Source organism: Drosophila elegans, unplaced genomic scaffold (genome assembly GCF_018152505.1).
Source record: "Drosophila elegans isolate 14027-0461.03 unplaced genomic scaffold, ASM1815250v1 contig_476, whole genome shotgun sequence".
In the NCBI taxonomy this organism is placed as follows: Eukaryota; Metazoa; Arthropoda; class Insecta; order Diptera; family Drosophilidae; genus Drosophila; species Drosophila elegans.
Genome location: NW_024545863.1, coordinates 8642111 through 8666828, shown reverse-complemented (window position 1 = coordinate 8666828; position 24718 = coordinate 8642111). Strand labels below are relative to the sequence as shown.

The following is a 24718-nucleotide window of genomic DNA, read 5'->3' as shown; positions in this document are numbered from 1 at the left end:
TTGTTTGCACAAGATTTCCAAATTTTGTTCTGTTACGCTGCCTACTTCAATTTGGCTGTTATCAGCCTATAAATATTTAATCACAGACCAGTACTTTGGGCGTTCATTCGCTCAGGCCTTATTGTTATTCTAGGTTTCACTGCTGTGTTGGCTGCTGATAGCGGAGCATAGGAAGCCAAGATTTTGGTTAGATAATGGTCACAAGGGAGCTGCACCGTGGCGTATGAGTAATGTCCCCTTTTGTATCTATGAAGATGACTTATTTCTTTGGTTTACTTTAATTATGTCAAGTGTTTCGACATGAAATTAAAATGGAATTTAACTGGAAAATTAAATTCCCGTTGTCTGCTGATGTCTATTCGAATTCTTTAGATATGATAGCGGTCTTAAATGTGTGTAATTATTGGTGTTTAATTAAAACACTGATAGTCGATGACTTAAGTGCTGATTACTGTAGAGTTTTTTTTAATTTTTAACTTGGGAAGGCACAGTGAAATTTCCTGCTAAAACCTTAATACCTTAAATGTTGCTAAACTTCAAGCAAACTTTAACAATGCCAGCCCTTTTGTCTGTCTGTGTGTGCACAGTAATTGTGTGTAATTAACTTGCCATTTGATTGAAATTATACCTCGCACACACATTTACTCATATGTGGAAAATTCTTGGCGAAGCAATTTGCCTGCCAAAAGTGATGGTTAAATGGGGAGAAAAGGGGAATGATTTCAGTCAGCCATATTGAATTGTTCGGGCTGTTGCAAGGAGTTTTGCACCTCCACCGGCCTTAATTAAAAATTCAACCCCCCAAACAAAATGGCTCACACACATGAACAGCTTTTACAGCTTGAGCAAATTTGAAAAACAATTAAATGCCATGCGCGCAATTAAATACACAAAAGGTGGCAACAGCAAAAGTGGGTGCAAGTGGGTGGGGAAAGCGGGAAAAAGCAGGGAAAAGTGGAAAAGGGTGGAGCCCAACAACAGCTGAAGCAGCTGCTGCTCAAGTGGCACACACTTACACACACTTGGGTTGGGGGTGGTTATATACCGTTAATTAAGCAGCCTGCTAACAGAAACCCAACGCCAAAGACTCTTCAGCCCGAGAAATCCGGCTGGAGGGCCTGGCTAAAGCCAAAACCAAAACCTAAACCAAAACCAAAATAACAAACATGACACAAACAGACAAACAAAAGCTTTTGTTGCCCCAGAGCAACGGCAAATCCATCAAAACAAACAGCCAGGAGGGATTGTTCCGAGGATTGGGGTTTGGGCTCAACTTCCACTCCACTCGCTGCCACTCACTTTTCCACATCGAGCATTTCCCATCTCCCGAAAATCCTGCGAAACCAGAAACCGCACGGAAAAACTTTCATTCGCAGCGGCCGTGTAGAAAGGATTTAATTATTTGCTCTAAGGATATGCTCATCAAATGGGGGAGAGAATTTGTTCCTGAGTGTTTGCCGACAAATAGAAAAAATATGTTTCACGTCCACTTGGCAGGGCGTTCTGTAAACAAAATCAAACCAAATAACATGACAAGCGCACACGGAGGAAAAATTAAAAAAGTTCTCAGGATAAATATCAACATTAATTGATTCAGTTTGATATTTATTTAAAAAACGTCATTACAATAGACTAATTCTTTAAGTAACCTGTATCTCTGCAGGGTGCATGGTCACATTGATTTTTTCATAGAATCAGTGTTGCCAGGTGTGCTTATTGTTTCATTAAATATCTGACAGTTTTTAAAACTATAATTTGTTTTGTTTTCTGTGTATGATTATTACTGTTTTTCTTTTTGAATCCCCCACCCATTCCCTGCTTAGCAGTAGTTTGTATTTTTAATTGTGAAATGAGCCTGAAGCATAGGCTTAATCCCAGACGCAGACCCAGATTCGGACTCAAATTTGGCCGCGGGTTAGGCTTCGACTTACCCCCAGAAACCCTCTGTCGAATGTCATTTGCAGGATATGCGCCGCCGGGCAATTACGGCTGGATGGAAAAGGGAGGGAAATCTCTGCTAGTGCCACGCCCATTCCGAAAGGGAAAAACTTCCCACGCACCAAAAACTGAGTTACGAACCGTAATTTGATTGTTTTGCTTTAGTTTTCGGGGGACTTAGGTTGAAGAGGGCTGGGTTCCAAAACTGTTGATTGTAGTGATTAACCGGCAAGGAGCTGTGACAGAGATTTCTGGCAAATTACAGGGGTCTATGGAAATTGCATGTTTTGACTTTTGGGTGGAACGCAGCACGTCACGCGTCGATATTTGTTCGACGTCGACCCTCTCACCAGCAATTATCTCCCACAGCTGAGCCGACTTAGTCAACTCACTCGGAAAGTTCTCAGATTGACCGCAAGTCAAACTTCTCACCGGCGTAATGAAGTGAGCGAAGCCTAAAACAATTCAGCAAAGTTTTTCCATACTTTAGCAAATTTTTATGATGCACGGGGAAAAAAGGAGCCATTACACTGGTTATTGTATGGCATGGATAAAGGAATATTTGTTTTGAATTGCTTGCAAAAGTGTGTTCAAGCTACATAAGCAATCTCCATAAAACAAAATCCGAATTTTGCTTTATGCATCATAAAATTAATATATTTATTTCATAACCATTTTATTAGTCGGTATTCCTGACTCTTCAAGTAATCTGATTTTTTAACTCTTTATTACCACTCCTAGAAATCGTATAAGAAAAATGCTGCACAATTTAAATTCCTCTGAATGTTACATAAAGCCTAGTTCTCAGTGTAAACTTTGATGGGTTTGGTCGTAACTTTTTTTATGACTCACTTGGCCCTAGAAATTTGCGGTTGTTGTCTCGGTCGCCCATCTACACTCTCGCTCACCCAATTGTCGCTGCTCCACTCCAGATATCATCAAAAATTTAGCAAGTCGAGCGGTCGGGGGGAGGGCGTTAAATAAATAATTTAGCTCCGGCAGGTAAACGAAAATTGTTTCTTGATCATTTTAATGCACCCAAAGGGCCGTTCCCCCCGAAAAAAACAAACTTTTCACGATGCGGGAGCATTACGTGACGTGGAAATGGAATTGGGGTTAGATGGGTGAACCCCCTCGATTCGCTTTCATTAATATTAAAAGCAGTCCCCACAGCATGGACGCTCATCATTTGAATATAAACCGATATTAGTTAATAATTGTCGCAGGACATGCGAAGGAATTCGATAGCTTAATTTGTGGAGCGGGCCGTTGGCTAATTGAAAATGTAATTAAAGCACGCATCGATGGCTCGATGGCTCTTCAAGGAGCACGCCTGGCATTTTGGCCAACACTCGGGCGTGTTCCGAGCTCTCAGCTCCCAGTAACCGGAGACACCTTCACAGGGCTCAAAGGCCGCCAAAATAATATGGTATAAAAATGAAATAGAACTCCGGCAAAGTGTGCGGCAAGTGTGAAAGATGCGAGCAAGTTCAGAAGACTTGGTCCAGACCGTCAAGCCTATCGAATTTCACTGATTCGTTGGGAAAGTTGTTATTTTTGTTCACTCTTTTGGCCAGCTCTTTTTATGGCCATTTTATTTGATTTCGGCTGGCTAATTAAATAGTTTCGTTTTGGCCGGCGGTCAGTCTAAAGCAATTGTGCCTTGTCTTTGTTTATAAGCCATTAAAGCAACGACAATTGCTACAATTGCAGTCGGTTCCAGGGGCTTTATCGCGTCCGTTTATGGTGGAAATTGTTTATGCGACTATCAAGAGACACCTTATGGCTCATAAAGTGGAGGGATGGGATTGGAGTGTTTAAAATGCAGACGGCGTTGTCTAATTATTAATAGATTTGTGGCAGCGTGTGTGTTTGAAATGGAAAGTAGGCAAAAAGCAGGTACCAATTTATTGGAACTTGGCCAAGTCGCTTTATCTAACTAAAACTAGGGATTATCTTCCGTATGCTTGTTCTTATCCCTCCAGTTCAATGATCCCCCAGCTATTCCAACAAATCAAATTTCGACCATAACAATTATACGCAAACAAGCCACAAATTATCTATAGCAGAGCGCTATTAATATGCGATTTAACAAATATTTAGCGAAAACACATTCAACGTGTGCCTCGAATTCGGAATGAATCAAAAAAGCGACAAAATACACATATTTATTGTATTCGAAAGTCAAGAATTTTTACGAGCTTGGGAAAATAATAATTTTATGGCTAAAAATTGTAGCTTGCACGTGCACGAAATTAATGCGAAGCGTTTTGTATATATGTTATTAGCAGAATTTAAATTGCTCTTCGATCGATTTCGATCGCTGCGGTCGCTGAATACCTGGGACGTTGACATTTTTGGTTTCTGCATAAGTTTTTCCCTGTTTTGTTTTTTTACTCGTTTTTTTTTTTTTGCAACGTTTAATATGCCATCGTTGTCGCCGGCTTGTTGTCCATTGCCGATGACGATGTTGATGATGATGGAGATGGAGACGAGTTGATTCTACTCCTAGTTAGAAGACGGCCAGATAGCCAGAGCCAGTCGCTGCATATTAATTTGATAACTTATATATATATCTAGCTATATTTATTTCTGCACACGATGTTGTCTGGTTTGGTTTGGTTTTGGTTTTGGTTTTGGCTTTGGTTTTGTATTTTGCTCTAGGCCTAGGCCACGACAATCTTGAACATTTGTTTGTCCACAATATGGCCAGGCCATGGCACTTTTGACAACTTGACAGTCGTGCAGACAGTCTGTGGGGGCTGGGGGGATCGGGGAGGGGTGGGGAATACGGGAAAGGGGAGTTATAGCCGGGCCAGGAGGCGGAAGAATCCGGACAAGACGGACTGACAATGTCTGCCTTTGGCATTGGCCATGGCCATACCGTCTGGGGCTCATTTAATGGCCAGGCGTGTCAATTTAAAGCGACATTTATAACCAATTTGTAATCAATTCTAACAATCAGCTAACACATGCCCCACCACACTCTCTTTTATCTCTATTTTGTACTGAATTTATTTATTTATGTTTTGTATGTGTTTATATTTGCAGCGGCCGCCGAGCTCATCGCTGTCCTACGGCGGCGCAATGAACGATGACGCCCGATCGCCGGGCGCTGGTAGTACTCCCGGTCCACTGTCACAGCAGCCACCTGCCCTAGATACATCAGACCCTGGTAAGTCTACACTAACTTCTCTTAAAACAACTATTTGGGTTTAATAATGATTACTAGAATTTTAGCGGATTATTTAGTGCAAACGTGTGGTTGAAATCATTGGTTTTCTATATGTGATATGCTTTTGAACATGATGGTACTTGACAGTATCGCATTTATTTCTAATTGAGATTGTGAAATTAAATTGAGGGATTAAAAATTTAAAACAAGGATTTAAATGTTTCAGTTGTACAGAAATTGTTAAGAAGGGGCGAGGCTAGAGGTATTCTAAAACTAATTTATTACATATATGGATATTTTAATAGGCAACTATCTAGACTGTTTTGAATGCTATAATTTGTTCATAAAATCTCATACATTTCCAAAGCTTTAAAATTGAGAATATCTTTGAACTTAAGCTGATTCTAGCCTGTTTCGATCGGCTTAATCCCTATCGAATGTGTTACACACTTCACACCTCTTGAGGCGGCTGTCTCCCTCTTTTGATTATGTTGTTTGCCTCAGTTTCAAGTGCCGCCAAAGCTTTTCGAACAAGCTCGCAGCGTAATCGTACAACAACTTGACAAAAGAGTAACAACAACAAAGGCAACAACCACAGCAAGTAGGCAACAACACCACACATGAGCAACAACTTTTCCTAGGGACAGCCCTCAGATCTTGCGTTTTGAGGCCCTAGACTGCCTGTCTTGTAGATCGGAACTTGGAACTCGCTGCTCGGAGCTGTGGACTCTCCACTCCAAACTCCACTTCAACCTGCAACTTGAAAAGAGTTTTATGTGTATTTTTTAGTATTTTCCCCGCACTCCTTGTTGCTTTTTCAATATTTTTTCGAGTACGACTGACTTTGCACTTGGCGCTTCTTTTTGAAGATCTCGTGCTGGCGGAGGGAACGGGGAGTCAGGTGAATTATTTATGGTGATAGGCAAAAATAATATTTTGTTTTTTTTCGTTGTTGTTTTTTTATTTCCTCAGAGAGCGCGAGTGCGTTGTTTTCCCCTTTGTTTGTGTGGCGGCAGCGAAAAAAACAAAAGCCCTGGCCAAAACAGCACTCGAAAAAGACACTCTGGGGCCACTCGTTGTCTGCTCTCAAAAAAATAAAGGAGAAAAAACCGAAGATTGAGTGGGGGGCCCCAAGGTGATAATGCAGTTTTACTGCTAGAAGAATTTTAGCACTGAAAAAAATACGGCTTAAGAATTAAAGCACCTACGACTTGTAATATAAAATAAGTTCAATTATTAAACACTTTTTTAAGCTCAATTATAGATACAAATTTAAGGTATAGTGCTTACAATATTAAATACAAGATTTTGTTAGGTAAGCCGACACGAAAGCCCCTAATTGTTTGCTGTGTAGAAGAAAGGTAAGGGGTTTGAAGAGTGCTTTGGAGGGTATAGGAGGCGTTCCGCAGCCAATCCATTGACGTTGACGTCAAATTCGAAAAACTTTAAAGCGCGCCGAACAGCAACTTTAACGATTGTGTGCCAGTTGCTCCGCCGATGTCTATATACATATAGATTTTGTATGTGGTCGTGAGTGCGCGCCATTTTGATTGATTTATCTACACGTCGCTTGACTTTGTAGACAAATTAAATTTCGGCATAGTTCAAGTTGTGCACTCTGTAGAGCACTCAATGGAAATTATATACAGTTGAATAATTTCTACCAGCGCGCAAAATGTTCATGTTAATTTTGTGCCACAGCTTCTTCTTGTTTTTCCAGCGATAAGAAAATGGCCAGCCCCTCCCCCTTCGCTTTTTCCTCCTGCTGTCTGTGAGAAATTTGCGTCGCGTATTTCGGGCGTAGCAAATAGATATTTTCCACATTTTAAGTAGACAAGGCAACGGAGGGCGGAATGCGGTTGCCAAAGAATATATTCTTCGAGCTGCAGAAATTCCACTGCAAAAGAGTAGCGGGAAGGGAATATTTTTCTGTCGTAATTTTATGCACGAATTCGTAAAATGTTATTCAAATGGAAAATGTGATTTTTATCAATTTTGACAGGAATTTCATGCCCCAGCCGAGAGCACAATGAAAAGGAAGGAAAAAAGAAGAGTGCTCAGTGCACAAGGATGCGCGTCCTGAAATTTCCACGAATTGTGCGAGAGGTCATGGCAGTAGGGGAATGTTTCCCCAGACCTTAAAGATATTTAAGGTGTATAATTATATATATACGGATGAATCCTAAGCGGGGCAATAGATTTCCCTATAAAAACCGGCCACTCCAACTGACAGCCGCAGAAGTCAGACTAACAGACCCTTTAATTACACATCACCCTCATCAACTTCAGCCAGACTTCAATTAAAAAATATTTCAGGATGACGAGCTAATGCCTCGTTAAAGAGCCAAAGATACCCAAATTTAAAGCCCAATCTGTTTATTTACACGGCAAGTCGTCAAGTGTCGCGCTTAAATGCAAATCAAAACGAGATCAGTCCGGGGGTCAGGGAAGTAAAATTGGAAACGAAAATAAACAGAAGCGGCGGGCGGTCGGTCGGCGGGTCGTTGAGCAGAGCAACCCCTTGATTTTCCCTACCCTCCGCCAGCGACATTGATTGAAAATGCTGCGTGACGTAAATTAACTTTCATGGGGGTTGGGTCGAAAAGTGCGTGTTATCCTTTCCGCTCGGGAAGTTCGTCAAGCCACAAGACCCACACAATTGCCAATTGTTACAGTTTTAAAACATTCTCGCCAAAGGGCAGGCAAAGGGGAACGATTTTTATATGTGGCAGCTTGTTTTTGTCACTGCGGCATCTAAATCCTACCCGACCTTGTGTGAAGTGCACTTTTTTCCGTGCTAAGGCGATTATCTTTGGCCGCTCTGTTGTTCTAGCCTATTTACATTGATCAAATGTTTTACAGCAACAAGAGAAATAACAATAACAGGAAGCTCTAACTCTGCTTTGTTATCTTACCACGCACAATTAGACAATTTCCATTTGTGCCCTCAGCGTTGACAGTTTTTCTCAGGCATTTCACCCAGTCGCCTTGGGAGTTTTCTGAGTCTTTTGTGATGTGAAAGCATTTTCCTCACTTTTGGTTCACTCACTCCTCACCTCTTTTAATTGTATTGTCTGTTTTGGTTTGGGAAATGAAGTGAACACGCTTTGAGGTTCTCTTGGATTCTTCATGCTAATTTTAGGAGTGCATTTTTATATTTTGAACAAATCAAGAAAATATTAAATAAATTGTGTTCAAAATTGTACCATGTTATATGTATAATTATAATTACTTTTCACTTCTCAAGGTTCTGTAAAGTTTCTTATGCCCTCAATCATTCAAATGTATCCCTCAACATACATATGCAACCCAATCATAATTCACACCTAACCAGCATTTGCTGATCCATCTTTTTATCGTTCCCACAACTTTTTAACTCTTTTGTCAAAACGCTGACACGAAGTTCCCAAAGCAGACAGCTATTGACAAAAAAATGAAATTAAAATTTTACGCATTAACGAAACCTTTGAATAAAATGGCAGAAATTGCCCATATCTGTTCGGGGGTATCTCTTCGGAATAGGAAAAGGAATAGGAATATGAATCGAGATCCCTAACCCCTAGAATCCGGCAAAACGTGCCAGACCAGCTGCTGCACTTTTGGGATTCCGCTCGGGTTGATTCGCACTCGCACTCGTAAAAATTGAAACAGAAATGCGATGTTTCATAATGAGGAGTGGGAAAAAACGGCAATAGTCGGGGGACCAGGACCAAAGAGAGCTTATGTAACATTACGTCAAACGGCACAAAAGGCAATACATCTTCATCCCCTAAAAAGCGACAGAACGTACAGCCGGGACTTGTTCTTATTTTACAATGAAAATTTACGAACTGACTGTTGCTTTTTTTTCCGTACACATTATCATATTTCTGGGCCGACACGCCAATGAATAGAATGCGCATCGAATTTCCCGGCCGGGATCTTCCCGGGGTAACCCTCACATCAACGGAATCATCAACACCAGCATTGGGAGTTTCTGAAATTTTTGTTTTTTTATTTTTCTGCTTCTTTTTGGGATGATGTGGCAGAAGGTCGCCGGGAGTTGACAAACAAGCAACACCAAAGAGTCTTCGAGGGTTGCTCAAAACTCCCGAACAAAATGCAAGCTTCCGTGCCGTCTCTTTCCCACCTGGTATAGTCGTCTTTTTCGCTGGGAATCGTGTTTCATGGGTGGTCGCTTTTGACTTGAAATTTGTCTAGCTTTACACTTATCGCCATAATATAGTTATGGATCTGCCACACTGGCGGTCGCATAAATTAGACACAGCCGGACGAGCACTCAAGCCATCAAGTGATAAGTCCGCGAATGAGATGGCAAGCCCGCATCAGAGAGAGACAGAAAATTCTATAGAGATAAGTTTTTTTTTAATAACTGTCCCCGCTTTAACCTCAATGCTATTCATTCTCAAGGAAACATTAAAAACCATGTACTCCCGACTTTTATTATTCATTATTTTCGCATTCATTTCGGTCTGTCTTTCAACTGCATCCGAGAAAGAGATGGACGTATGCCAAAGAGAAAGAGAGGGCGCGATGGTGGCGTGCCATTAATAGAGCTATCAAGTGCCGTATGCTGCTGATGACAGTGGCGGAGCTTATCAAGCTGCCAGTTTTGCAGTTTTGCAGTTTAAAACTGCATTTCTCAACACACAAATCACAAATCACTGCGCGGCATGCAATCTCTCACACAAATCATTTCATTTTTGCCCGACGAGCCAAGTGTCATTAGCGTCACACGTCCCGATCCCAATCCCGATCTGACGAACCCTCCTCTATATGCCTCTCCTGGTGCCAAGTGTTTATTAGTACGAAGCATTTATCAGCAATTATAATTATACGGCTCTCTCTGGCCGCTCAAGTGTGTGTGCGCTGTGAGCCCTGACGACCTCTCATTTTCGCTGAAACCAGAATCAATGACATACGTCGGAGATAGCAACGAAATCCGGAGGGAACACGGAGAAAAATCAGATTATCTTTGACTAAAAATGATCATATAAAAGTTTTACATAAAACTCTTTTTTTTAGTTGCGAACAGACCTTTAGCCTTATCCACATATTTATAATATCTAATCAAATTATTTTTTTTCTCAATAATTGTGTTTTCTATAACATCAAAAAAATATAAAAAATATACTCCCAAAAACAGTACTCGAACTTTTTTAAAGATCCTTTGTAAATTTCCATACAATTTCTTCGAGAAGTGGACATATTTTCAACGACCCAACTGTATGCTAAATGCTTTTTAAATGCCCAGCCAAGCAAATTAAGCAGCACGAGTATTAGTCGAGCTAGCCTCTCGACCAAACACGCCCAGTACTGGAATTATTCAGAGTCCTTGTATCCGTTTTGTTTGCTTCAAAAACAAAGCCACGGAAGCACCTAAGAAATTACAGAGTAAGAAATTATAACCAAGGTTTTGGTTGAGTGTTGATGTGTTTTTAAAATTAACAATTAGTTTTTGGGGTAGATAATGAAAACAAGCTGATACAATTTATTAATTTTTTAAAATTTAAAAATAAAAATTTTGGAAATTAAGTCCATTTCCTATATTTCAATTATTTCTTGTGTACCATTGCTTGCGCCCACTGACCGCAGAAGGCGTGGCAGCAGCACCTCCCCAATCACCGCCCGCCTTTTTTTCTGTGCAAACATTCAATGACAAATTGTGCACCTTGCGGCTGAGTGATGGGCGTGGTCGGTGGTTCTGTTCACCTGACCAACTTGGCCCTCTGTTTTGTTTTGTTATGCCACCTACTAACTTAACTTAACTAACGAACCAACACCGCCCTCACTCCCGTCTGCCAAGAAAACGCCCACCTGGTTGGAGCGTGTCGGGGGCGTTTTGTGAGGAAATTTTGACATTTTGTAATGCGTTCTCCACTGCCCTCGAAAACCAAGAAATTATCTAGCGTCAACAGGAGGAAAATATATGGAAAATTGTGGTAAATATACGTGTATTTATATATACATTTGCTGGCCCAGCGAAATGGAAATTGTAGGTTAGCCTAATGATAAACGACATTAGCAAAGGGAAAAACGAGACGAGAAGGAAACGGACTTCTTGACGATGCAAATGGGCTGATAAAGCGTTGATCACGAGGGCAAGGAACCAAAGATGATCATTGAACTGTCTGCAATTTTGAGTCACTTTGGCGGCAATTGTCTCCAGTTTGCAAAATAAAATAAGAGCCAGCCAGCACAAAGAAGGCGAAATGCGGAATTTCTGGGACTTGTAAGCCCCCAATTGCCGTCCCCCAACCACACCCACTACACGAAGATGTATACACATGTGTCTTGCGCTAAATTTAAACAACTTTTTCGCCCGGCCATATAACGCTTTCAATGGAAAAATATCTTTTGTAGCGCCAAATGGCGCCGTGGCACAAAAGTTCCATTTCGCATGGCGTTTTCGTACTTATACTTATTTTGTTGTTGTTTTTTTTTTTTTTTTGCGAACCATTCGTTTGCTGGCTCTTCAAATATTCATTGAGTTTGACTAAAAGGCCCCGGCAACCCACTGCCATTTCATTAGCCCCGCCGAAGTTGGCCCAAACATATGGAGCAGACAGCCGGAGAAATGGGGAGCGAGCCGGAGCTCCTCTTCACATTTAAATGCGCACATAATTTCTAATTTGTGCGTCTAATTTATGGGCTCCGAGTGGCAGCGAGAGACCCCAAAAACTTAGCACAACAAACTTGCCAATTTAACGGGCGCCCAACCAGAAAAAGTTAAGTAAAATAAAAGAAATGCGAGTAGTAGTAGAGTTGAGTGGAGTAGAGCGAACTGAAGTGAAAGCAGGCGGCAAAAAGTTTTCCTCATTTCGCACTTGTACGCCAGAAATAAGAAATAAATAAAGCCATTTCTTCTAATATACAAAAAGCCTCAAATGAGAAAATTACTTTTTTATAAGGAAACCCACAGAACAGCCACCCGAGAAAGAGAAAGTAACCACTCACACACAGACACACACACACGCCCCACTGGGCCACACCTTTATGTACAGGGTGGGTGGTGGTGTACGAGTACATTGCCAAACATTGCCTAATTTGGAATTGCCTATGAAATGTGCATTAGAATAACTAGAATCTACTACCAAAGTGTCACCCTTCGCAAAACGAAAAACTCCCCAAAAAGGTGCGTAATAAAAATAAATGTCTGTCGTTTGTTTATATCAGGCTGGCGGTAATTTCTTGTCCGGAAAAGTTGCGTATTACTTTCCGTCTGAGTCTACGAAGCAAAACCCTTTGCAAACACCTGGTGTGTGGTCCACTAAGGAAAAAACTAAAAACGAAAACCGAAAAAGAGTTCGAGGGAGGGAAACACGCACATTGATTGCTCAAAGGGCAAAAAATCGAACTAAATTTTACGACATAAACATAAATTTTATGACAGCCCAGGAAGAGTAAACGCGCGAGTCGGGAAACCGGGAAAAGGAAATCAATTTTATGCGCTCTGGCCATGAGTAAGAACAACAAATACGGGGCCCCATCAAAAGCTGGGGCAGCAGAGATCTATAAAATCTATGTGAGAACTATTAAAAAGTCGTAAAAAGAAAACTATGAAGGGGTGCGATGAGGAGTTGGGCATTTTGTGGGTGAGTGTGTTTTTACGGGCGGCCTTTGGCTGTCGTAAAGTCACCAATGGAGATTTATTTCTGGCTTATCGCCTGGGAAATGGCGTAAAAACAATCGGACCGAGCGGTATTAATAATGCCATTACAAGTGTAATGTAATAATTGTCCTTGGTCATCACGGCAGGCCCTGCAATTAGGTCGCCTCGAGTTCCATTGCATTATTCGTGTTGGCTTGAATATATTTTGTTACTTTTCTTTGTTTTTTTTTTTGTGTTTTCGGGCCCTAATGTAAACGCATTTAAACGCAATTACTTTTCACCCAACGTGTGTGCGTTTGTTGTCTTTCCTCTGCTGGCCAACACGTACCAAAGCCATTTCTGTGGCTGTCCGATGTGGCTGATGATGATGATTGCCGGCGTCGCTTCGAGTGTCGTCATAAAGATCTTTTATCAAAACGTTAATGGATTGACTCATACAGGCCGCTCTCTATCTCTTTTGTGCACGGCGAAAAAGAATTATTGAAAGATCAAACATCACTTGTGTCGAAACTTTTTTCCATAATTCCAAATTGACTTTTGGTAACTTAAAATATCCAATTTTGCTTGCAAAAAACCTATTTGAGTTATAAGTAATTAAATTAGGAGTTTACCGATTTGTTTCAGTGTAATCTTGCGTGCACTTCTGTGTGCATAGAGCTTACACGTGTCTGTTGGCCGAGTTTTTGGGACAATTGCAGCGGCCTCGGGTCTTTGGCTCGTGTAATATATAATGGGAAGTTAATGAAATGCTTCACTTCTCCCTCCCCGCTTATCTGCGTTGAAACTATTATTAATTATAGGCGCACCCTAATTTGCTACTAGCCCGGCTATCATTTGGAGTCCCCGAAGTCGTCAGAATGTGCTGAAAGCCTATATTAATTGCATTTTAATGAAACAGAAACAGGAACTTTCCGGCCCCGAGGTAAACCCTTTTTCTAGGGAATCTAGATCTATAATAAGATCCTAACGGACCGATACGAGCCTAGTTGTTAATGATATGGTAAATGCCAACTCCTCGGAGAGTTCGCTGCGGCATATTATTAAAAAGATTAACCAGCCTTCAAATGACAATATGTGTCTATCGCTGGTTGGCTTTTATTGGTCGCACCACAAATGAAATTAAATATTCGCAGCGGTGCAAAAAATGCATTAAAAAAAGTGGGGCTCTGCGGTTGGCGCATTTGTTGTTTTCGTTGCATTATCAGGCGCCATGACAAGAAAAAATACACACAAAAAAGGCAACAAATAAATAAAACATGCATGTGGAGAGGCTTATATAGCCCATCTGTCTCTCTCTGTGTGTGTAGGTGCATTGTTGCTGATAAAAAATTCATTAATTCATATACAAAATGCAATTAAGCGCAGTGGCTGCCACAATAAAAGCACGAAATCAGTGATGACCAACTAAAAAATAAGTAGTAAAAGCTGTGAGTTGTCGATAGTTTTGATACCCTTGTTAGATCAATTTATATGTTTTCTTTTATATTAACTATCTTTACAAAAAAAAACAAAGCACATCTGCCAAAATACATCGGAACCAAATGCACACAAATATAAAGTATTTTATGCAACATATTCAGAATAATGACTATATGAAAAGTAATGAAACTAAATTATTTGATTACAAAAGTCACTTTCACCCAACACGAAAACATCCTTTCCTGATCCAGGGTATCAAAGAAAAAAATGCTGCATAAATAAAATAGTGGGCAGTGGGTAGTGGGCGGCGGATAACAGCAAACGCAGCAGTTAAATTAACAAATTGCATGCATATTTTAATAAAATAAATATTTTAATAAGATTAAACTATAATGCAGCCAAATGTCAAAGCCGCGCGCTGCACATTCCCCAGCGGATATCAGAGAAAGAAATTTGAATAAAAAACTGATTGCTCTGTTTTATTTTTGTTTTTTTTTTTTGCTAGCTGTTTGTTTAATTTATGCGGTTTTCAATTACCTTTTGATATGAATTAATGACCGGCATACAATGCATAATCCTGGGGCAGAATATCGCACACACTCCGCTCAGCTCACATAATTTAATTAAACATTTTGTGGCAGGTGGGTGGTGGGCTGTAGGTGGGCTATCATGTTGAACTTGTCTCTATTCATCCGATCCCCATCCATTTGCCTTTCTTTTGCCAATAGCTTTGTGTTGCATGTTGCTGCTGCATTGCTGCATTCCTGCAACAACTGCAAGCGGCAACAACAACTGCGCCAAGAGCAACAACATTCTTTTGTTGCTCGCTGGGGCAGCAAAATTTCATGCCTGTGTAAACTATTTGTCGACAATTTTGTCTGCTACAAAAGTCCGCATGCCACAAGACCAGACCGTACACCATAGACCATAGACCATAGACCATAGACCATACCCCATCGACCAAGGCCCCAAGACCAGGCTTTCCGAATCGGAATCGAGAGGAAAATCTAGTGGAGCGGCTTGGATGGAGCGACCAAAGCGTTGAAGCGCGCGCCGCCGGCACGAACACGCTCAGCCTTTTGGCCCTGGCCAATTGCCGCTCTAATGACTCCGCTCCTGAGTGCCAAGCTCCCTGCCAATCAAGTGCAGCTCTTCGAGGCGCATGCAAAGTACATAAACAATGATGGAAATCAATGAGTGCACTTAGCAAAAAGGGTTAGACAAAAAAATAAAAAAAAAACAAAACACTGAAATTAAAAAAAAAATACGAGGAGCTTTTAGTCAAAGGGCTCAAAACTTTTTAAGTTAAATTCAAAGCTTATATGAGTTACTCGGCTACAAGAGCTCCTATTTTGATTTAATGAACCAATATTAATTTTCCAGAAATAAGATAAAGTCATTAGCAGTTCGCTAAAACTTTACATTATGTTGTGTTTAGCATCCCATTTTCTTTCAATGTAATACTATCACTCTAGAGGTTACCCTCCTTATCGGCAATGAAAAGTTTGGCGCGTTTAAAGTAAGTTTACGTGTACCACGGCAAAGTGCATTGATAAGAGTGCACCCCTGTCTCCTCGCCCTTTCTTTGCCTTTTGCTGATTAGTCGATCAATGTTCGGTCTGAACGGAATCAAGCTTTTAAATATGCAAAAAAGAGAGGTTGAAAAAGCGAAAAAAAATATACATACAGCGGCATTAAGAGCTCTTAAGAGTAGCGACTTCGAACCAGTTTTCGGACCCTCTTCCTGCCCTTTTCCCACTCCTTGGTCAACGCCATTATGGCTCATTATCGCCCCGAGCAACACAACATCTTACATTATGCTGATGAGTTTTTTGGCCATTCTAATAGGAAAAAGGCCTCGGCTAATTTATAAATATCTAGAGGAAAAAATACAGAAAACCAAAACAGAAACAAAACACGAGAAAAAAAAGGGAAAAGCACCACCGCCTCTTTGGTGGTTTGTTCATTAAACGACTGCCACGCCCACCAATGGCTGTTCATTAATTGTTGACAATGATTACCTGGGCCAACGCAAGACGAGAAACGAGGAAAAAAAGAAGCACAACGAAACGAAACGAATCGAAATGAAACTAAGGCAAAAACCAAGTCTCGAGGCGAATGCAATTTCAATTTTCAACGACAGGTGATAAATAAATCGAGACGCAACGAATTGAAAGCAGCAGCGGTGGCATCGGCAATCGATTCGTTGCGTTGCGAATGAAATTGCGCCATATTTGGGCGTTATTTGTGGCTCGGCTTTCCGACCCTCCGACTCTCCGACTCTTCAGGTGGAAAAGGGAGGAGGCCGCAGCCCCAGGACAGAGGTAGTAAACCAGCCCAAACGGGGACTTCAGCAGACTCCTCCTGAAGCCTCCCAAAGACTCAAAGTCCAAGTCCAATTCCAAGTCCGAGACTGAGACTGAGACTGAGGCGTTGGCAATGAGCGTCGAAGGCATTTAATTGCCACCGCGGCATTTTGACGTCTACGCATCAGGGAGAAGCGATGCACTGAGCCAAATATTACTATAAAATGTGTTAATTCCTTTTAGTCTGACTACAATTACTTATTTTATCTACTATTGTTTTATATGAGACAACGCAAAATACACAGGTTGAAGTATATATAATTATATTTATTTATATTTCATTTACTTAAAATTATATATTTTCTTTTTCTGTGCTTAAACAACGAACGAGTCGGAAACAAAGCAAAATACAGAGACAGGGACACAGAAGACTTTCTCGAAAAGGTGTTTTGTCGCCAGCCCGCCAATGCTACCTCCAATTGAGTGCGAATTGGCATTTCATTTGGCGCATTTGGCATTTTCGGGGCGCGTTGATCATTTAGCCGTGTTTAGTGTCCGTCGTTGTTGCGCTTTTTAATTTCGTTTTGTGATCAGCACAACAACAAAAAAGAGAAACAGAGCCACAACAACAAAATGATTTAAGATGTTCGACTGTCATTGGTGACAACATTGACAGTAAAATTATTTCTACGCGCTGCAGAAGGTTAATTATCGTTGATTTATTTACAAAAACAAAAAAACTCCAGCTGGGTCGAAAAAATTAAATTTAAATTAAACTTACAAGCCTTTTACCACAAACGGAAATAGGGAAGAAGTCGTTGTGAAATCAAGCTTTTAAGGATTAACTGGTTTTGACTAACAAAAAATTCAATCCGACTGCAAATGCTTATGGCCTTAAAATATCCATAAAATGTCACAATGAAATCACTTGAAAAAAAATGAAAAAAATGTATTAATTTATTGAAATAAAATGCGTGCAAATAAAATGCGGCAAAAAAGATAAAACACGGCAAAATCAAGAGCGAAAAAATGTACCATGACAGCCATAAATAATTAACAATACAAAACGAGATGAAGCAGCAGAAGAGGATTCTGCGTTAATTTGCATTTTTGTTTTATGATAACAAAAGCGAAAAAACAAGCGAAAAAGTTCAACAATTTCAGCAGGAACAAACATGGCAAACCGCAGGCAAAATTAAAACACGAGCACAATGTAAAAATTTTAAATTAACATTAACAGGGAAATGAAAGCGGTTAGCGTGGGTGAGATTTCTACGTGTGTGTGCGCTTGTCAAAGTGAATTTAAAATAATTATTGTACATTATGCGCCGCAATGCGTATTAAATTAAATGCTGCACAATAATAAAATTAATCAAGCACCAAAGCAAAAAAATATGTGTTCGTATAGAATATAACGAGGCAGGAAAACCAAATATTGCAGAAAGGTAGCAAACAAAAGCCAAACAAAAACTATATCGTGCAATAACAGCAACAATAAAGTGCATGTAATTAAGCGTTTTAATGCTTCATTTATGGACAAGCGGGAAGAAGGGTGGGAAAACATGAACAGCGAAATATTTGCATTTTCAATACCTCACATAAAAATTCTATACCTGTTCGGTATGTTTACTGATTTTGATTACATTAAAAGGCAAACAAATCTATCTTGTTTAGTTTACGAACTTAAAAAGGTCTAAAATTGTTTATTAAATCAGTGAAAAATTAAAACTCTGTCCAATAAACATTTAGTTTTACATCAAGTGTAAAAACATCAGAGTTCGCTGGCTAATCACAAATTACAATTTATTGACAATTAACGAATTGCATGCAGACAGCTATAATTGATATTAATTCCCCTATCCCGCTATCTTCTCGTTGCAGATGGTAAGTTCTTATCATCACTCAATCCTTCAGAACTAACATATGATGGTAAGTCACATTCCACATTAAGTCATTTAACACATTTATATCTAAATAGAGTTGATTGCTAGTCCGTAAGTTGAAGACATAGTAGAGTAGACCCGAGATCCGAGATCCGGAACACGTGCTGCCCTTCGGTTCGCACATCAATCAAAGCTGGCCGATGGCCAAGGGCATCGATATAGATCGGTGGGGCTTCCGTTCCCTTTTGATGTCTGATGTCCAATGTCTGATGTCCGATGGGTGATGTCTGTCACTAATCCTGTTCGCGATCACGTTCCTGCCGGGTCCACGCCCACTTTGCTCACGGCTGCGGCTTCCTGTTGCTGCCGATCTTCAAAATGAGAAATTTCTTTTTAATTTAGACTTAAACAGACTGGCCGGGACAGCTGATAAAAAATCATTATAAAGTTAAATTTTAATTAAAAACTACAATCGATTAAAGGGCGAGACGAGGGCAGGGACGACGGAATACTGTCTGCGGCTCATAAATTGAACATCGGCGGTCTCCTGTCTCCGGAGTCCGGAGCTTTCAACGTGCATGTGGGCCACGCCCCCTGAAAACATCCGACAGACGACGACGATGATGATGAACTTGTGCCAATTTTTGCGCTGCGAAAATCAGTGGCAGTTTTGATGATGTCCGAGGGCCGATAGTCGCCGCATTACGGCATTATATAAGCGCATTTCGCTTTCATTAATGAACATGGGGCAAAAACGAATGGACGAGCGCCCGGCACGTGAATTGAAATTTGATTTATGATCGGCGAGCGGCACTCCATGTGGGGCTTTTCTTTCTGTATTCTGTATTCTTTGTTCTTTTTGTTTTTTTTTTTTTTGCCGGCTAAGCAGCCTCCTCTGGGTCGTAAAATCCCCAGCTCAGGATGCAGTTTTCCCCTCTTTATGATGCGTTAAATTGAGGAATGGCGTGCCAGAGCATTTAAATCGTTAAAAGGCAAGTGTAGGGACGCTCAAATATAACTCATATCCGATTGTTTTTCCTGCACCGAAAGAAAAGTCGTAACAATGACGGATTGCTAAATAAAAAGGCTGCAGAAATGCTGAGCAGTATACAGAACTGTCAATTTTTTTGACCTTTCCAATTTCAAAACAGTTCTATTTTGTGCCAAACATTGCCAATCAAACAATACAACCAGACAGTGGGGCATATTATTCTTCTAAAATGTTATTTGAAATAGGTTAAGGTAAAGAGATGCTTTAATGTTCATATTGATAAACCCATTGTGGTATTGATGACCAGCACTACCTTTTTCGCTGTGTGAACTCAAGTTCGAGAGACCCACTAACCTACAAAAAGAGCTCTTATTTTAGGCTGGCCAAAAGGAGAGCAGCCGAACAATATGCCAAAAGTGTAATTTGTATTATTTCCTTCGACTGGCCGTGGGCGGTGGGGGGTGTGGACCGGGGGCGGGGGTGTGGCAGACGGCCGTTGGCCATGGTCAAGAACAGGACAGACAGAGACGGAGACAGCGAGCGTTTAAGCACAACTTTAAATAATCGTCTGTCAGAACTGTCAAACAAGCCGGCAAGCGCTAGAATTAATGGCACACACCCAGTGAGAGTGGGAGCGAGGGAGAGGGCAGAGTGGCGGCAGAGGGAGACAGCTGCAATTTGTTTAACCCTGCGCAGGCGCAAAGCGTCCGTTGAACCTGCAGTCCATATTTTTGTGCCTGGTATTTGTGTATGTGGAGCACAAGTTGAATTATTGTTCCTGCGATTTTGTTTTTTTGTTTGCTTTTAGCGCAGTCGCAGCGAGTTAAAAACAATGCCATTGCCATGGCGGTGCTTTATCAAATGCCCCTGTCTCTTTCACTCCATATACAGACCTCTCTTTCTTCTCAGATATAGCCTTCCCTTTCAGCATGTGTTTGTGTGTAAAATTAATGTTGTTGCGCCGCAGCGGGTGAACTTTCAACTGTTGCTGCTGCTGCTGCTGCTGGCTCAAGATGAAAAATTATTGCTTTTAATTTATTGCATAAACAAAGGCTACGCCAGCGGAATAAAAATGTCTGTGTGAGTGTGCCTGTGTGTGTGTGTGTGTGTGTGTGTGTGTAAGTGTAACGGTTCTCAAGGTCACGGGCGAAAGAGACAGCAACTGGGGGCTTTCCCCGGCTTCGCTGCCAACTGTCAAAAATGATTTAGTAGTTCAAAGCCGCGTTTTGCGTCTGCTGCAAAAGTGCGAAAAATATATGTGAGGGCAGCGAACGTCCGACAGCAGCTGTCAAATGCAAATACAGCAACACAGCGGTGGCAGCAGCATCATCGCAGCACGGCGGCAACAACAACAGCAAAAGCAACATCCCCGCAGCAACGGTACACGATTTGAAAACAAATTTTGACAGTTTAGCAAAGGTCACACAGAAAGTAAAAGTTGACAGGCCCAGAGGTGTGTGCGGTTAGAAAAAAGGGGGTGTATTTGATAGATTGACATCATTGGGGCTTTCATTCACTTGTCAGGAGCACAGTTTGCGAAACTCTGACCGCCGCTGAAACATTACTTTTTTATAGTTCATTGAGCCACCGAAAAGCGAGAGCGAATCATTGACAGCCAGCCACAATAAACTGACAAATCAAAATCAAAAACAAACCAAATTAGCTAGTCATAAAAACGTCTGAAGTGAGGGAACAGCCATCGAAATGGCAACTGTTGATAGATCATTTCAAATAAAATACAACGCAGACGCGTGATTTATGGCGTTTGATAAATGAGAATTTAATAAATTTTTAGCTTATTTGGATTTTCAGTTTTTAGTGCGGACGGCAATTAAAACGTGTATGGAGCAGGCAAATGGTGGCGCTCGTTTCGATAGATTAACGGGGTCTTAATGTTGTTTGATGGGGTCTCAGTTTTTTGTTTCGCCTGGTATTCAAATTTCTTTATTTTCGAATTTATTTGGTTTGCCATCAATTAGCGAAGAGAGCTTTGATTTAAAGCTTATACCTTAACTATGGTTAATGGAAAATATTAGCTAAATTGGCTGTCCAAAGACAAGCCTTTTTGATATGTCGTTTGTATGTAAAACCTTTTTGATTTTTTTCTTTTTAATTATTTTCATACATTAGTAAAACATTTTCTCTGTGTACAAACATTATTTCGGCGATAACTTTCCCCAAATTGAATAGCCAACCGTTTAAGTCACTTTCTTTGATGCTCTGGCTCATCATAATTCCTCGACAGCCACCGAAAGTTCTTTAGCCAGACACAACCCACATAAATCCAAAAGTACCTCCCAAGTTTTTTGTCCTCCTGAATTATGCATGCAACAAATTGTATAAAAATTTCTGCAACTTTACGTTGTTACGTGCAGAAATTTGGAAATCAAGCGAAGCGAACCCCAGAAATTTGAGGCGCACTTGTCGGGGGTAAATAAGAGGAAAACCAGAAGGACGAAAGGACCGGCAGGACTGTGGTCCCTGGTCGCTGGTTTTCTGGCTTAGCCCGGCCCGAGTCAACCCCCAAAGGATATGCTCGAATATTTATTTTTTTCTCTTCGCTCAGCGTTTACAAAGTGATTACTTCTGTTTAAAAATTGATGTCTCGATGTTGGACACGTTTTCAATTTCCAACGAAGTGGCGCGTGCTGTAGCCCCCAAAAACTTACAGGTGCCGGATACATTTCCCATCGTCAGGGAAGAGGAAACTCAGCTCAAAATTGTCAAAAGAAATTCCATAAATGACTTTGTCAAGTCGTTAAAAACGAACACAATTTGGTGTCGCTTTTTTGTCTCGTTTGGCTTTAATCACCGATTGCTGTCATGTCCGAGCTGAATGGCAATTAAATGGTCTACGACTCGTTAAATCATTCATGATTAACTCACTTCAGCTCCCTGTCCTTGAAGATTTAGTGCCGTTGAGAATCGTTAAAGATATGCCTCACATTTCGAATCGGAATCAAAACCGAAATCGAAAACAGAAAAGCAGACGGACTGCTGTCGCATAATCGATGAACTTTGATTGGCACTCATAAAAGCCGTCAACCGGTTGTGTTTTTCTCAAATAATATATTATAATTGCCGCCAGCTAAAAAGGTAACTTGGCACAAAAGAATGTTGGCTTCGCTAGGCCCAAATGGCTTTTTAATTTGGTCAACGAAAACGGGTTGGAAAATGTTGGCCGGTGTTTGTTTTTTGTGTCTGCGGGTTTGACATTTAATGGCCTTTTGCCTTTGGGGGAATGTGTGGAATGTTTCATTTGCATATGCAGCCTGCACCCTCAAATATGCAGTGCTTTTTGTTCCACCAACATAGCAAGAAGGTGTGTTCAGTGGGGAATTTCGTACACACAAAAACAGAAGGAATTTTTACGTGTGAAATGGTATTATCAAATGGTTGTATATCCTCTTTGATGTGAGCAACATGAATTTAAACCTAAAAGGTTCGTTATGTTAGTTTAGTCAACTAAGTAGTTACTTTGATTCTATTGATCAGCACATCAGCATTTTTCTTACTGTGCATTATTGTTTTGTTTAATTTATTTTTGCCTCCTCAATTCAAGGGGAAAACTTTGATTAAACTTCTTGCCAATAGAAGCAGAGCTGGCACATATATATATACATGGTGTATGTCTGACCAACTTTCATATAAGTAACATAGATAGCGCGCCCACAGAATAATCGAAGGGAAAAGAGAAGTTGGAGTAGCAGAAGGATATCCATTTGCCAAAATAGCAAAACTTGCATAAAAACTTTTGCGCAACAACTTGGACTTTTTCATCGACAAAAGCAAAAGGAAAAATAAGAGGAAAATGAAACAAACTTTTAATGCAACCACCCACATTTTGCCAGCAAAAACACAAGCAAAAACAAGCCGAAGATAGACAAACTTGCAGTACGCCTCCTCGTCCTTGTTGCCGCCCATTTGCACAGCTGTCAGTCAGTGGAAAATATTTCCCAACCAACGGGGAACGAGACGGGTAGAGTTGGGGGCGAAAGAGAAGGATAGAAAGCCGGGAAAGCTGGGAAAGCAGAGCCAACATGGCGAACAAAAGTTTTGCTCGCTGCGGCAAAAAGCGGAAATGCATTCAAAATCTAATATGGCAGCCATGGTCATGAGCAGCAGCAACAACAACTGGGGCTCTGCTCCCCGCCTCCTTAAAGCCACCCACCTCCTCCCCCTTTGCCGCTGCAAAGTAGCAGCTAAACAAAAAGGCTAAAGAGTGCCAAAGAAGAAAATGCAATTTTCTGAAAAACCCATTAAATGTTTGCCATCAAAAAAAATATATAGAGAGTGGGGGAATAAAAGAATGAAAGCTAGAAGAAGATGGAGCAAGGAGGCGAAATAAGAGATGGAGTAGCACCAACTGCAAATAAAGCAAACGACGAACGCCAGAAGATGGCGGCGTTTGCCAGTGATAGACTGTGGGACTATGTGCAAATATATAGCTGCTAAATTGTACATGTCTAAAAACTACAGTCCAACTTCTCTAAAAACTAAGTAGTGTCATACAACCTAAAGTATACCTTTTTATTACGAAAACAAAATTATCAGATATCTGAAGAGGTGTCATTTATTAATAAAACTTAGCACATGTACCATTAATACGATTTTTTTTAATATAAAAATGTTTAAAATCAAAAAACTAACTTTTTTGATTTTGTATTTCAAAATGTTAAATGACAAGATAGTTGTTAAAATAATAATATTAAATGTGAGGTACTTTATCCGTATACTACTTTTTGTGTCAGCCTAAAACTTGCATTAGAGAGGTTCGTCTGTAAGCCCCACTCCCAATCCAGTATGACTTGCAATTTATAAATTTTCTGCTCATTTTTTGTGGCTCCTATAAAGCCATTAGCAGCACTTTAAATTGCCTCAAAATGTGCTCAAAACTTAAAGCCGGAATCACTGAGGCTGGGTTCACCAGGCTCACATGTCAGAGGCACCAACGGCACAATGTGCTGATAGAGCCATTTACGCCGTCAGCACATAATGATGGAGTGGGAGGGGCTGGGTGGCAAGAGCAAAAGGGGGAGGGCGAGGTGGTTTCAGGATGCTGAAGGAGCAGCTGCAGCGGCTGCGCTTTTCTGACGGATTTCCCCGGCACATAGCAAACACACAGAACAGCAACCGTTGCCTTGGGCTTAGACAGACGAATACGTCCATAGATGCAGACGTGGCCAAGAGCCAGCCAGGAGCCAAGGATATCAGCTAGTAGCAGCTGTGCCCCCGTTGTGTGTGTTTGTGCGGCAAGGATATATGCCTGACGATGAAATTTAATGGGGTGCTTTGATGCGATTGGTTTTCATATAACGCAGGCGCTTAAAATCATCGAATCATTCAAAAGAAAACTGAGCTGACTGCTCCAGCTCTCGCACACACTCACAATCA

The 24718-nt window shown here is 40.9% G+C and overlaps 1 protein-coding gene across 6 annotated transcripts in view; it reads left to right on the top strand.

Moving 5' to 3' along the window:
• The window catches only part of LOC108135856 (homeobox protein homothorax), a 103626-nt gene that overhangs the window by 47149 nt on the left and 31759 nt on the right, over positions 1-24718 (top strand). For 3 of the 6 annotated variants that reach the window (XM_017256750.2, XM_017256751.2, XM_017256749.2), the window contains exons 7-8: positions 4990-5113; positions 18332-18379. In XM_017256750.2, the coding sequence (XP_017112239.1) occupies positions 4990-5113; positions 18332-18379 (172 nt within the window). The remainder of the gene's footprint in view (positions 1-4989; positions 5114-18331; positions 18380-24718) is intronic. The other 3 variants (XM_041709745.1, XM_017256753.2, XM_017256752.2) reach the window with 2 other exon arrangements.